This window comes from Rhinolophus sinicus, linkage group LG01 (assembly GCF_036562045.2).
Source record: "Rhinolophus sinicus isolate RSC01 linkage group LG01, ASM3656204v1, whole genome shotgun sequence".
NCBI lineage: Eukaryota > Metazoa > Chordata > Mammalia > Chiroptera > Rhinolophidae > Rhinolophus > Rhinolophus sinicus.
This window is the reverse complement of record NC_133751.1, coordinates 61,562,997-61,576,897: the sequence shown is the minus strand read 5'-3', so window position 1 is coordinate 61,576,897 and position 13,901 is coordinate 61,562,997. Positions and strand designations below refer to the sequence as shown.

General features: G+C 40.4%; 2 protein-coding genes across 6 annotated transcripts in view; one reads left to right on the top strand and one right to left on the bottom strand.

The window, feature by feature from the left end:
• The window catches only part of FAM162A (family with sequence similarity 162 member A), a 159,380-nt gene that overhangs the window by 16,733 nt on the left and 128,746 nt on the right, over positions 1-13,901 (top strand). The window contains exons 3-5 of one of the 2 annotated variants that reach the window (XR_012495941.1): positions 1,189-1,297; positions 4,016-4,124; positions 6,405-6,568. Coding sequence is in view for 1 of the 2 variants with exons in the window: in XM_019714020.2 (XP_019569579.2) it covers positions 1,189-1,297; positions 4,016-4,124; positions 6,405-6,497 (311 nt within the window). In the remaining variant the exon portion in view is untranslated. Of the gene's footprint in view, positions 1-1,188; positions 1,298-4,015; positions 4,125-6,404; positions 6,670-13,901 lie in introns of those variants that run through there. The other variant, XM_019714020.2, reaches the window with a different exon arrangement.
• WDR5B (WD repeat domain 5B) lies at positions 8,361-11,006 on the bottom strand. Of its 4 annotated transcripts, none has more exons than XM_019714018.2 (2): positions 10,929-11,006; positions 8,361-10,455 (listed from the first exon to the last, which is right to left on the bottom strand). In XM_019714018.2, exon 2 carries the CDS (start codon positions 10,375-10,377, stop codon positions 9,385-9,387), a length of 993 nt encoding a protein of 330 aa, XP_019569577.2. In that variant the 5' UTR covers positions 10,378-10,455; positions 10,929-11,006; the 3' UTR covers positions 8,361-9,384. The 4 variants fall into 4 exon arrangements, with proteins under 4 accessions (XP_019569577.2, XP_019569578.2, XP_019569576.2 ...); XM_019714019.2 differs by having other exon boundaries at positions 10,962-11,000; XM_019714017.2 differs by having other exon boundaries at positions 10,882-10,980.

Below are 13,901 nucleotides of genomic sequence, written 5' to 3'. Positions count from 1 at the left end.
TGTAAACCGTAGGGTCCTAAGAACTATTTGCTTATTCACTCTCCGTGGCAGTATATTAACCAGGTCCAGGCAGGTCTTGGTGAGTGGAAAGGAGCTATCCTCAAAGAATATATAGTAAGAGCTTAAAATGTTTCTACCCGTCAACCTGGCATTTCACTTCTGGGCATCTATCCTAAAGAATAATTCTATATGTGTGAGAAAAACTTTGGAAAGATATTCCCATTTTTATATAATAGGAAAATGAGAAATCTAAGTGTCAAATAACTGGGAATGATTAATTTTGTACATCAGGTCTGCTTGATGAGATTATGCAGTTGTTGGAATGGTGCTTATAAATACCATGTACACTAGCATGGAAAATGTTACAATGTTAATGAACAAAGCAGAATATGAAATTTTACATTGTGTGTACATACAAGCACGATACTGATATAAATTATACATACGCACTTACGGGGATAAGACTTAGAAAATTGTCTGAATTGTCTTTAATGGGTATGTAATACTTAAAATGAGAAGGAGAAGAAAAAAACTACAGCAAATGTTGTGCCAAATGCTGGAAGTAGTAAAAGATAACACCACAGCAATACTGTTTCTAAACTTCTAAACCTCTTTCCTCACCTTTGGTCCTTTATTGACTTTCCTGTTCTTTTGCTGTTGCCTTCTGATTAAGTGAAAGGAACAGCATAAGCAAAGGTCCAGAGGTGGGAATGAGTGTGTGTGCAGGTAGGTCTGTCTGCAAGAGACATGGAGGCAGAAGGTGCGAGCTGGATGAGGTGATCTCCAAGGTCCCTTTTAACCCTGACACTCTGTGACGCCCTAACTTTCTGCTCCTTATCTTCCATGATGTCCCCTGTCTTGGACAGACTTTCTGTTACAGTCTGATTCTGTACCTTTCTTGTTCGTCTGCCTCTTTGGCGACTCCAGTTTCCTCTGCTACCCCTTTCTCCTGTCCTTTTTCCTGGGTCACGCCCAAGATCGGCCCTGGCCTTCTTCTCTTTGTCACCCTCTCTGGTTCTTTCTCCCTTTGCACCAATCGTTATCTCTGCCTCCAACTTACTAATGAAACCTACTCAGGTGGCATACATTTAGACGCAATAGATCTAAAATGGCCCAAATAGCATTTTTCTCTTGGTAAATTTGAGAATCATAATCTCACATAAGTAAGATGTCTTGTTTTTCTCATAGAGACTTACAGCCACAGAGTGCCATTACACAAACCTACGGATTGGGAGAAGAAGATCCTGATATGGTCAGGTCGCTTCAAAAAGGAAGATGAAATCCCAGAGACTGTCTCGTGAGTGCCGAACTTAGGGTTGTAGGCAGCTTTTATTTCTCACTGATATGTTTTAAATGACGAGCAGTTCCTCTGAGTCTGACTATTTAAAACCATTCAACCAAATTTTAAAACAGTTTTCACTTCTCTAAATATTTCCTCTTTGGCAAGTACCTGGAATAAAAGCAGTGCCGGAAAATCTATGTCTTATCATTGATATGTAGTGCCTAGTGAAGAGCTGTCGGATGTTCTGAAGTCAGCTGACACCATTTCCTCTCATAGCTACAGAAATGTGACTAAATAGTAATGTTCACTGTTTTTAGGTTGTTTTAATCAGGGTGGATCAGTTAGGCACCAGTGACAATAACTATATCCTATAAAATCCACTGAAGTATTCAATCATAAGCACAGAAGTATTTAAAAGCAACATATTCTCTTTCTGGGATCCAGGAAAGAGTGCCTCCCTAACTCCAGTTCTGGCTGGGATCCTGGGACTTTCTTAGAGTCTGTAGAGTCCTCCAACCCGGGTTTTCTCAAACTCAGCACTGTTAACATTTGGGCCAGAAAATCTTTGTTGCAGAAGGCGGTCCTGTGCATTTTAGGATGTGTAACAGCATCGCTGGCCTCGTCACTCCCTACATGCCAGTAGCACTCAGTGACAGCCATCAGAAATGTCTGCACACATTGCCAAATGTCCCCTGGGGGACCAGATCACCCCCATGGAGAACCACTCCTCCACTGATTGTATTGCATCTTGGCCAAGAGAGGTTCTGAGAGATAGATGCCCCCTCTCCTGTGGGGCGTCATCCTCTTCAGAGACAGGGACGCGGGACGAAGCTCCTGGACGTGTCTTCTAGCAAACAAGCTATTCCTAACACCTTCTGGCTTCTGTTTTCAAGTCCTGATTGCAAAAGATCTGTGTTCCTTCAAGGTATCTTTTTCCAAGAAGATAAATATTGTTTGCCTTCTGTTTACAACAGTTTTAAAACAGAGCCCTTCCGCTTCTGCCCGTCAAATTAAATAGCACATTATTTTCACTAAAATTATTTCAGCAGGAAAGCCTTGGTCCATCTTAGCTCAAGTGTCAACGTACTCTCCTGGGAAATAATAGCATGCTGGAAATATCAATGACACCAAGTTCTTCCCTGTCCTGATTAATTTCTTCCTGAAAATCCCAGCAGAAAACAAGCTGATATATACCCGTGGCCCTAATAGGTGCTCTGTAGACTGCTACGGAACAACTTCCTGCGGCAGCCTTGTAGGTGGTTCTCTGGGCCTGGGAGCCGTTCATCATGTGCTGGTAGCTCTGAACAGGCACTGCTTCACTTGCCCATTCTGATGGCTCCCTATAGAATGGAGGGCAACATCATGACCTTATTTAAATGCATTTTACTTTTTAAATGTTCCCTCAAGTGTAAACTAGATCACTTTCCATAAGGATCACAGCACTTCAGTTGGAAATACTCATTCACATAAAATATTGTCAACCTGAGTCGTTTGTGGTTGGTGGGATCTCCGATGCTCTTCACAGAGCAATTCACTGTCCTTAGCAGTCTTTCTGGTTCCTCCCACCCTGCAGGCCCAACTTCAGTCCCTGGGGAACTCCGAGCACATTGCCGCCTCACTGAGCCCCGGCTCGTACGTCACAGTGCACGTGCTTTTAGTATTCTACCTCCTGCAACCTTCTGGATCCTGTGCTTCCTTTCAAGCATTTTTAAAGGATTCTCTCCCACCCCTGCGATGTCAAATGTAGTATGTGTTGAAAACCTGGGGGAAAAGAAAGAAAATTAGCACTCCAATCCCATCATCTAGAGATAACCACTTCCTACTCCCACCCCACTGAGCAGACCAGTTCTCTTTCCTGGGCCCTTTAGGATTCCACATGCCCTGAGTGTCTACCAGACACTCAGGTAATAGAGCTTCGACCCACTGCCCACCTGCAGAATCACCAAGGCGAAGGGGTCTTCTCCTTAGACTCTTTCTTTGGCCTCTCAGCTTTCACTCAAGAATGATAATCCAGTCCTCAAATTTCTCTAAAGGCACATGGGTGGACACATTAGAAGAGGCACTTGGCCAAAGAGCTCAAGTTCACTGTCTCTCAATTTTAGCAAAACATTAGTTGAAAGATAAACATTAAAAGAGCATTGCTTAGAGGGTCTTTTCTGCCGTTCGGGTATCCTCAAATCTACTGGTTCAAGTCAGAGAGCAGAAAGCTGGGTACAAAGAGACATTGTTTAACTCTCTCCTGTTTGTTTTGTTTTTTCTTCTGAATTGTACTTTGTGTTGACACTTACAAAGCTTGTTGCAGTATCTGTTGTCAGGATATTATTTAGATAATCATATCACATACTACCTTCTTAAGAACCCCACTTTTAGCATTGGCTGCTAATGTGCAACTTGAGAGCCAAAATCGGGGCCCACCATAACAAGTATAGATTAATATGCCTGGCCTTTTTTGGGGGGGTTAGGGGGAAGCTTTGTTCCTGGCTTCACTTTCTGCCTTCATACTTTCTTCTTTTTTTCCTACTTTAAATTTGTGCTATCGTATTTTATATATAAAGTGATTTGTGAAAATGCGCTGACCTCCCCAAAGTCCTACAAGATCTCCAGGCCCCACCGCCTTTTTCATATGTATAGGCACCACTCCACTCCTGATGTGCGGTACACAGAGCTTTAGATCCTGCTGCAACTTCAAGAAGAGAAAGTTAACTTGCTCTCATGATCTCATTGTACTATTAGGTTTGAGATGCTCGATGCTGCCAAGAACAAGATGCGGGTGAAGATCAGCTATGTGATGATTGCGCTGACAGTGGCAGGATGCATCCTGATGGTTATTGAGGGCAAGAAGGTGAGAGTGGGCTTCCTCTCTCTCTGTTTTCCACGAGGTACCTAGAGGAAATCAGAGGTTGACCCTCGTATTTATTCTCTGAGAAGAGGAAGCTACTTTTCTACACAGGAAATTATAAGAAACAAAATAAGACATAGTAGGGACAAACATGGGATATCGTGCCTGAAGATAAATAGCAAATTCTAACTTTGGCAAGGGGAAAGACTAAGTTAGGTTTATGTAAAGTAGAAAACAGTGTTGGTTATCACAGATGTCATCAATAATGTGAAACAAGAAATAGGACCCTGCATATTTGATGGTAACCCCGTGCGTGTCCATGAAGCACTCTCAGCACGTGGGCTTGTTTATCCTTCTTCTAACTGCCATCATCCTGGGGCGCAGTCTTGTCACTGCTCTTTATCTCATTTGTAGATGAAGAAACGTAACTTGGAAAGCTTTAGTAGCTTGTCCAAGGCCCTGCATCTCCCTAATGGCGGAGCCGCAGTTTGAACATCAACCTGATTGAGGTGACAGTAAAATTGCTCCCACTATTAAGTGCTTATTATATAGCAGGTACTGTTAAACTCATTTAATCACCACAATAACCTAAGAACCTAAGAGGTAGGCTCTCTTACTATGCGTGTTTTATAAAAAAGGAACCCGAAGCTTAAAATATATTAAATAATTTCCCCAAAGTCACATAGCTAGTAAGTGGCAAGATTAAAATTTAGAGCCAAGTTTGTAAGTTACCAAACTTCATACTATACTACCTTGTGATTAAAATAGTTGTTTCATATGTAGCAGCACTGGTTAAACCCTTATTTTTGTTTTTGGAGGTTTATATTAGATTTATTGCAGAGAATTGGCTTACACGATTGGGGGGCTGGCTAGGGCAGACCATCAGCAAGGGTAGGCTGGAGCTCTCAGGCAACTAAATCTCAAACCCTTATTTTAATAGCACACCTAATGCTATGTATCACAGCTTCCACGTGGAAAGAGATGTCTTGTATCTATCATCAGATATTAAAGTTTCTTATATAGACCCAGTGGTAACTGACTTCCTTATCCCAAGGAGTCCAGAGTAAAAGGAAGTGAGTCTTGCAATGGAAAAGACCTACCATGTAGGCTGACCTTACGGGTGCACGAAGGGCAGTGTGCAGACCTGGGAACAACTGTTCCTGCCCCACTTCCATTTTTCTTCTGTCTCCCACTTTGACCTCTCATGCTTAGTGCTCAGATTGAGACCTGCAGAAGCATGTGGACAGGATATAGGAATTCCTAGAATTCTGAGAAACCTGCACTGTTTTTGTATACTTGATTTTACTAGCTGAGTTTAAATACTCCAGAAACAAATTACTCCCTAGGGTCTCCTCTGGCCTCATCCAAGGGTATGCATGCTTTATAGTGTAGAGAGTTCCTCTCCTGTTCTAGACCATAAAATTACATTATTTGTCTTTTATGGAACTATCCATGTCTAAAAAGTTGGTAAATGCTATTGGAATGGAGAGCTTTGAACTTAATGTGATTTAGAAAAATTAGCTATTGTATGTTTTGTTTTCACTGTCAACTTACCATCCTTTCTCCTCTCCTTCCCATATCTAATTATTTACACATGAAATTATACAGAAATAAGAAAATACCACCTCAAAGGGTGCTAGTTTCACTTATTTGGTATAAAAATTTTGTAAGTGGTCTGTTTATAAAAGCTTCACAGATCACAGGGAGGGAAGCAAGGGAAGAGAACGGTTGCCTCTCCACCACCACTGTTTGCTCTCAGAGGATGAATAGTAGGAAAGATACTGCTGGAAGTCATCAATGGCAGTATTTGCTGAAGTCTGGGGTCCCCAAAGCAAAATCTTTTTGGTAAAAGAGGGGTAAGGAGCTCGACGGGCGTGAAAGCATACAGATGCATTGGGGAAGGAAAAGTGGTAGCGGCAAAGAAAAGTGATGGGAAAAAAGGGGATAGAAATGAAAATGAGAAACATTTAATACTACAGAGAAGAAAAAGGGAAAGATAAGGGAATAGATTATTACAAGGGAAGAAGACAGGCTAGAAAATTTAACGAAAGAGGCAAGAAAGGAAGAGAAAGTGGGGGTGTAGTATTTCTTGTGCTTGAATGGATGGACTGCTACACTGTGAAGCATTAGAGGACGCGGAAGTCACATGGAGGGGACTGTCATGCCGTGTGCACACAGCAAACTATTTTGTGCCCTAGTTAGCCTGCTGACATCAGTGCCAAGGAATTACATCCTCCCTGAACCAGCATAAATAATCATTTGTATAAATTTGTTTCATTTTAGGCTGCCAAAAGACATGAGTCTTTAACAAGCCTGAACTTAGAAAAGAAAGCTCGTCTGAGAGAGGAAGGACTACTGAAGGCCAAAACAGAGTAGCTGAGGTATCCATGGTGGCTGGATTTTGAAAATCCAGGAGTGATGTTACAGCAACAAGCCTGTATTAAAAAAATGCGGTATGAGGATCTATTTAATGAAAGTATGGTTTGTACAAACTTAGAGCATTTCCCTATTTCTGTTCTAGAGGTACAAATAAATTTTCTTCAAGAAATGACTTGTCTATATTTCATGGCTTTGATCCAGGTTCAATGCAGCGTCTCAGCCTTTTGGATAAAATGAAAGAATGAAAAATGAGACAGCTTATTTCGACTTACAATATTAACTCTTTTGAGTCAGGTACCATATCTTACTTTAATTCCCATTACTAAAGTATTACTTCTCCCCAGAAGCCAAAATGGCTTCTAGTTCTGCATTTTTTCCTCTGTTCTTTGCATTCATTTCCAGAGAGATCAGGAAGACCGTCTGAGTACACTGCCAAGTTCATCTTGGACAGCTAACCTCCCCACGTGCCACGTTCTTCTGAGCCCCGGGAAGCAGCCCGACCATAACTGGCAATCTTTGGGTGTGCTGGCAGACAGGCTTTTCAGAGAGCAGTCTTTACAAATGTCCTGGCAAGGTGATGGAAGTGGTCTGGCTATGCGTTTCTGAGGGCTCTGAAATCCCAGCATCATGGAGTTGCTTGGAGCCAGCACAGTCACCTCTTCTGCTCCATGACTTAGAATTCCCAACTGGTCGTTTTCCTGATGCCTTTACACTAAACTTGTCAATTATGAAAATCTATCAACTGCATTTTCTTATTAGTTGAAAGATAAGCATTTGCACCTGGTATGTCCCTCACTTTGAGTGGGATGCCAAGTTGTTTCATATTTAGGTATGCATGCTGGTCTCTATCTTAAGTATTTCATTTATCTCACATGCTTCATGAGCAATAATGGATGACAAACCCTCATAGCCATTCCAACCTGCTACTTCTCCTCAGAGGGTTGTAACAGATTAAAAAGCAATCTATACAACTGTTTGGGAACTTGGTTTAAGAAAAAACTCAAGTTAAATGTAATATACCCATCGACCTATAGTTTCATAATCTATCTGAGGGGGTTCATGATGTCTGTGTATATACTTTATTTTCGAGTAATTTGAACATAGCTGCTTTTTAGATACCGAGTTTGATTTTTATCACTTGCAAATTTATCAAAAAGCATTGTTTCTTACACATTTTAGCAAATTAGTTTTTCTTGATTATTTTGGAACACTCATGTTACATCTTACCAAAACCAATGTTTTAAATATGGGTAAATGTTAATGTACTTCTTTTAAAAATAAGCAATCTTTCTTCATAGAACAATACCATTTTTAACTCCTAAAGAAGCATTTTAAAGTGGTGTAACTTGGACATTATAATAAAAATGTTTTATTAAACCAAAGCTCATAAATGTTAAAATGCAGCAAGAATTTATACAGTCATTTCTCATTTTGTGTCATTCTCCTTTTCAAGAACTTAGTGACTACTTCTTTATGGGTTAAATATAAATTTATTGGCCAGAATTTAAGACTTGTCCCTATCTAACCCCATTTCTCCCAGCACCCTCACATACAAACTTCTTAGCAGTCATACCCTATTAATAACTCTAATATCTTATGTTCCTCAGAACTTTCAAGCAAATCAGATTTAATCAGCACTATTATAAGGCACTGTAGAATACAGAAGACAGTTTTGCCCTTGATGCTTTCAGTTATTTTTGTATTATTTTTAACTTAATTTCTAGATTTTTTTCATGTTTCTCATGTCTCTGTAGGTAAAGTGGGCAGAAACTATTTTCCACTTTGTATTTTCTACATAAAGTGTTTGAATAAAATTAATATGAGGCTATACTCAGATTATTTAATCAACAAAAACAATAGTATGGAGAACTGATTCCAAATATTTATTGAAACAGGCAAGGAATGAAGTGGTGGTGATATAATTCATTATCATTCCTCAAACGTTATGAGTCCCTTCTATATACAAAAACTGAGAATACAAAAATGAGTAAGACATACTTCTTGATTCCATAGAGCTCATAATTTACAGGAAACATAGTCCATGAAACCATTGCAATACAAATTAGTAAAGGATATATTTTGAACTTTATTAACAGAAGCTATAAGAGAAGCAAGAAAACCTAACTCAGCTGTCAGCTGTGGTTGAAGTCATGCAGGCAGTGATGGCTCCACAAAGTGATTTCTGAACTGAGTTTGAAGCACGGGTAGTAGTTAGCAGGTCAGACACAATCAAAGAGAGCAGCCTCACCATTCAGGTATTGAGCTTGCTTAAAAATCATGAGACGGTACAATCTGACAAGGCATTGAGAGGTCCTTCAGTAAAATGCCATTTATAATGTTTTAGACTCTGAGAACAAACCTAACCATGACTTATTTTTCCCAATTTGCAGACTTGATTCCATGGACCATGTCATGTCCCATCACGTGGGCTATCACAGTGTTTGAGTAGCATCTGACATACATCTCCAATCCACCATCATCCCAGGCTTACGTTTGTTCATCTGATTTCTCAAACAGAAAACCTTGAAGTTTATTCCATACTCCTTTGCCCCCCTCATTTAATCAGTCATCCTGTCTTGTGAATCTTACTTCTAGTTATTTCTCAAATACACCCATCCGCTAGAATAGTCATTGAGGGGAACAATGGAAATCTGTTCAGGGACAGAAACGAGATTAATAACAGACCTCAAGAGTAAAAGTCAGAAGCCCTAGGTTCTTTGCTTTTCCATCTGTCTTGCTTTGTAAATTTATATTATAGGTCTTAAAATCTTACATTCCAAGACAATGTTAATAAATACAAAATCGTGCCAAAATTAAAAGAAACCATCTTTTTAAATATCTGACTTTTTGCCACCTTGGCTCTACTACTTGATTTCTAAAGGATTTAGTAGTTACTCATCCACAGTTTAATTGTTTTGTCATTTCCTAATGCTGCTGATGCAATAATGTTTTCTGTAGGATGACAAGATGCTGAGATTACGACATCTGTATGACCTTGTAATTTCTGTACAATCTCTTTGGTCTGAAGGTTCCAGATGTAAACCAGGTTATCCTCTGAACCAGACACAATCCACTTTCCACCAGTCACTGAAAAATTGGCAAATATGCAGTATTTCTCATTCTTATGGCCAGTGTATGTCTTCAAGCATCTGCCTCTGCTGTAATCCCATAGTTTAAGAGTATTGTCCAAAGTTCCAATAAGAATATATTTGCCATTTGGAGAAAATTTTACAAAAGAGACAGGAGGGTTATCATCATCAACAAGTGCTTTTAAACACTGACCTGATGCAGCATCCCAGATTCTACAGACGCCATCATAGCTACCTGATACTATCAAGGACCCATTACAATTAAAATGAACAGCAGAAACTGGGTCAGAATGAGCAGACAAAGTCTTGAGGCACTTTCCCGTTTTCACCTCCCATATTTTTACACTCTCATCAAAAGATCCTGAAATTATGAGGTTGGACAATGGATTGAAATTACAGCAAAAAACATAATTACTGTGCCCCTTCAGCGTTTTCAAACATTTTCCAGATCTCACATCCCAAATCTTGAGAGTTTTATCATCTGAGGCAGAAACAAGACAACTGGAATCTGATGACCAGTCAATATCTGATATTTCCTGACTGTGACCATAAAGTGTTTTCTCATATTTTCCATCATAGGCTCCCCAAATTATAATTACTGTATCAGCAGAAGAACTTGCTAGCCATTCTCCATTAGGACTAAACTTTACTGACGATACTGCTTCCGTGTGTCCCATGAGGGTAAATTTGAGAGCATAGTCTGGTTTTTCAGACGCTTGTTGGCTCCGATTGGTTGATGAAGAGAGGGCCGACTTTGCTTTGGCGTCTCCTGACTCCTCCGTTGCCATGGCTACGAAGCTCCAAGTCAGGTCGGCTAGGCGTCCGGCCGTGGACCAAGCAGCCCGGTACTTTGGCTTTTTGGCTATCTGCCCAGCAAAATGAAGATTAAAACATCAGACTCAAAAATAAACGGTTTCTAACCTTTACAATTTCTGGGTCGTCTTTACCATACACAGTGATTCAGCAGCATGGTTTGGACTTGTTTTTCCTCGCTTTCTCTTTTTTAAACATAGTTGAAAAAATATTAGAAGAGTCCCATGCGCTGTCGGCAAATAACGTATTAATGTTGGGTATTTTGCGAACGTTACAGCAGTCCAAAGCGGCGCGGGGTGGGGCAGGTCGGGAGCAGGGAATTTCTAGAGAGTATTTTTCACTGCCCCTCCCCCCCAGCTCCTCAATGTTTGAGAACACTGAGCAACCCTACCAGTCTAGACAGACTTTCGGTACTTGAGCATGACTGAATAAACGCTTTAAACAGACTTCAGAAGCTAAGAGAAAACCTGCGTAGGCACCGTTATTGGAGGTCCGGGCGTGCCGGCTACATTCCCCACATACATACAAAAGAATCCCCACCGCCGCGTCAATCACTAACCCAGTGGGCAGGACAGCCGAACGCATGAGCAGAAGGAGCCTCTGCTACTTCCGGGCCGAGATGGCCAATGGGAGAGGCTTTCATGCACTTTGCATTTGCGCAAACGGAGACGTCGGGTTTCCTTCCGGTTCCCCTCCTGCCCACACCTGCCCCACCCCGCCTTCTACATACAAGTAGTGCTTTGCCTTCTGGGCGTAGTGGGGGAATGAGGATGTCTCCTGAATATGAGTGGCTGGCGTTGGAAGCAGTGATATATTTCAAAAAAACATTCACTGTTTGGAATTCGTGTTATATGAGAAAGGTCTCAATTTTCCGATGCCCTTAGCCGCAGGGTTAAGCCCGCATTTGGTACATGAGCTGCCCAGATGGCGAGCTTTCCGAAATGTAGCGAACGTGGATCCAAGACGCCTGTGACTCCTTGTGTGGTTCTGCTCGCTTCTGCTTGTGGTGGTGTAGAACCTGGTGTGTGCGGCAAGGCTGCAAATAAGCAAGGGGAGCGTAGAGACTTCTGGTTTAAACGTTTAGAGAAGAATATGTTTGTTAGGGGCCTTTGAAGGCCAGTGCTCAGCACGACACGGTAATGCCAAGGAAAACGAGCAAACGTTGTTTTAGCACTTCCTTATGGTTTAAGCTCCGAAAGGAAATTAAGAAAAGGAGTTAAGATCTGCATAGGTGCTTGAGACAGAAGAGGGGACAAAGAAGTTGGTGTAGGGCATGTAGAAGGTTATTCGTAATTAGGCTTTATAGACTTACCCTAGTTTTAAGGAATGGTTAATGGCCGTGCAAGTATTATGTAAAGGATACGTGCTTTTCCGATGTAAATTGCTCTTTAAACAAAAATAATAAGTTTGCAAAAAAATTGGAAGCGTGACTAGTTTTTTCCAATCCTCTAATTGTTCAATCAAGAGTGCTCCCAGAGAGAGTAAGTGTTATGTTTAAAAGGTTTGCCCGGTAGCTGGTAGCTGAGTTGAAGTCAGGAGGCAAATATCCCTCCTGATGTTTTCTGTCAGACAAGAATTGCAGCATTTGGAAACAAAGGGTTTCTTATCATATACTTGTAAGAGATAATTGAAAGCCTTGTCTTATAAAGCACAATAGCATAATTAGGTCACCTATAATCGACTATAGTAAAAACCTCATTACTCTTAAGACCCTACTATAGTTTGGAATTTAGACAGGAATTGGACATTCGCTTTATTCTTAGCTAGGGCGAATTAACGGGATAAACACAGGAGGTGCTGAGAATGGGAAGTGCATCTTTACAACGGTTTGGGGCTTCCATTTATCTGCATTAAATCATGACTTAGCTGTTTGTGAAGGCATGGGTGGCCACCATGGACCTCCCCTCTAACATTTAAAAAAAAAAACAAGTTGTTTTCACTATACTATATCTTAAAATTCAACTCTGATTAAACTCTGCCTCCTCACTCTCCTTTCCTCCTCCCATTAGCCTGGATTAGCGTGATTTTTACTGGGAAGCTTAGAAACAAATTCTAGGTTTAATCCTAAATTCTCCATCAATTGAAATTATTTCCATTTTAATTTATTAAAAATAAACTTAAGAGCACTTCAGAGAACAAAGTATAGGCTTTGTTTCAAAGAATGTAAGTAAATCTATTTTTCCAATAACTGCTCTATGCACTAGGAGAGTAAAGAGGAAATTAAACAAGGTAAACTCATGAGAACTAGGATGGGTGATTTGGAGCTGGAGTATGTTTAGCCCACTAGAAGTATCAGGAGTATGAGGGACAGAGGGTGCACACAGTTAAAAATGTGTTGATTGGAGTAACCAGGAAAAATAATTTTCTTCAAATTTTCCCAGAATTTGAAATTTCCGCGGTATTAAAATCCGTTTGCTGATTATCTGGAATTTTTTTTATTACCAATAGCATCAGGAATTCATGGAAAGAAAATTAGAGCTGTAAGTAGTTCAACTTTATTCATTAGTAATGTTCTAATACTAACATATAGTCCTAATACTGCAGTCCTTATGAATTAGGACTAAGAAGTTCCTCGTTTACTTCCTTGGGGGCAGGGGAGCACCAGCAACCATGGCGTGTGTAAGAGCAAGGAATACCAATACAGGTAGAAGGGACAGAAACCGTAATTACAGATGTGCATTTGGGGTTCTCAAGCAAAGTTCCTTACACTGAGGTCCTAGTCTGAACAATTTTTTTTTCTTTTTCTTTTTTTTGCTGCCTTTTATCACCACCATAGGTGATTTGGAAGTTTCCCTCCCTGTAGAAATCAACTCATTTTCTTTAAATTTCCCATAAAAGTTTTAGAACCACATCTCACCAGTGGTTAAAAAGTTTATTCCTCTTGCCCCTCAGTAAAGTTGGCAAATATTCTAAATAGAAATATTGCCACAAATGGGTCGTTTTGGTTTTTTTTTTAATTAAAAACAAATTTTTGGTATGTCAGACCTAACCGTGGCATGGGAGCGATTCCTACATTAAGGAACATCTTGACTGACTTGCTTCTATAGCGACTCCGATCACCAAATCCAGTCCTCTAAAATTAAGCATAATAGAACCATACATATCCAGTTGCTTAAGACCACCAGAAATTTAAGCATGTGAAAATCTAGTTAGGCTATATATGGGGTGGCAATATAACTTATCTAAAAATTGAGACTTTTTTTTAAGTGAAAGGGGTCACTAAATTAGGTGCGAATTGATCTAAAAACAGGGACTGTCCCCAGCAAACCACTAGTCACTGAGGACTTCTCGAGAGGGCTCACCTCATAATCACAACTTAATCTTCAAAAGTTCTACACTCTTTATATGGTATTTTACACCCAAGCCTGCCGAGACATCTCTCAAACCTTGTACTGTATGCTTCCCACCATTGTTATCTTCTGGGTTTCTATGTTCTCTTTCCCCGTCACCCTAAATAATGCTGGGCCCAAGTGGTTTAGGTAAGGCAGTGATGCACACT

Excerpts from the sequence above, each read along its gene's own strand:
- WDR5B (XM_074330991.1), bottom strand. The coding sequence starts at position 10,926 with ATGTATGTGGGGAATGTAGCCGGCACGCCCGGACCTCCAATAACGGTG. Across the intron at positions 10,456-10,869 it reads CAATAACGGTGCCTACGCAG|ATAGCCAAAAAGCCAAAGTA; the intron begins GTTTTCTCTTAG and ends TTTGCTGGGCAG.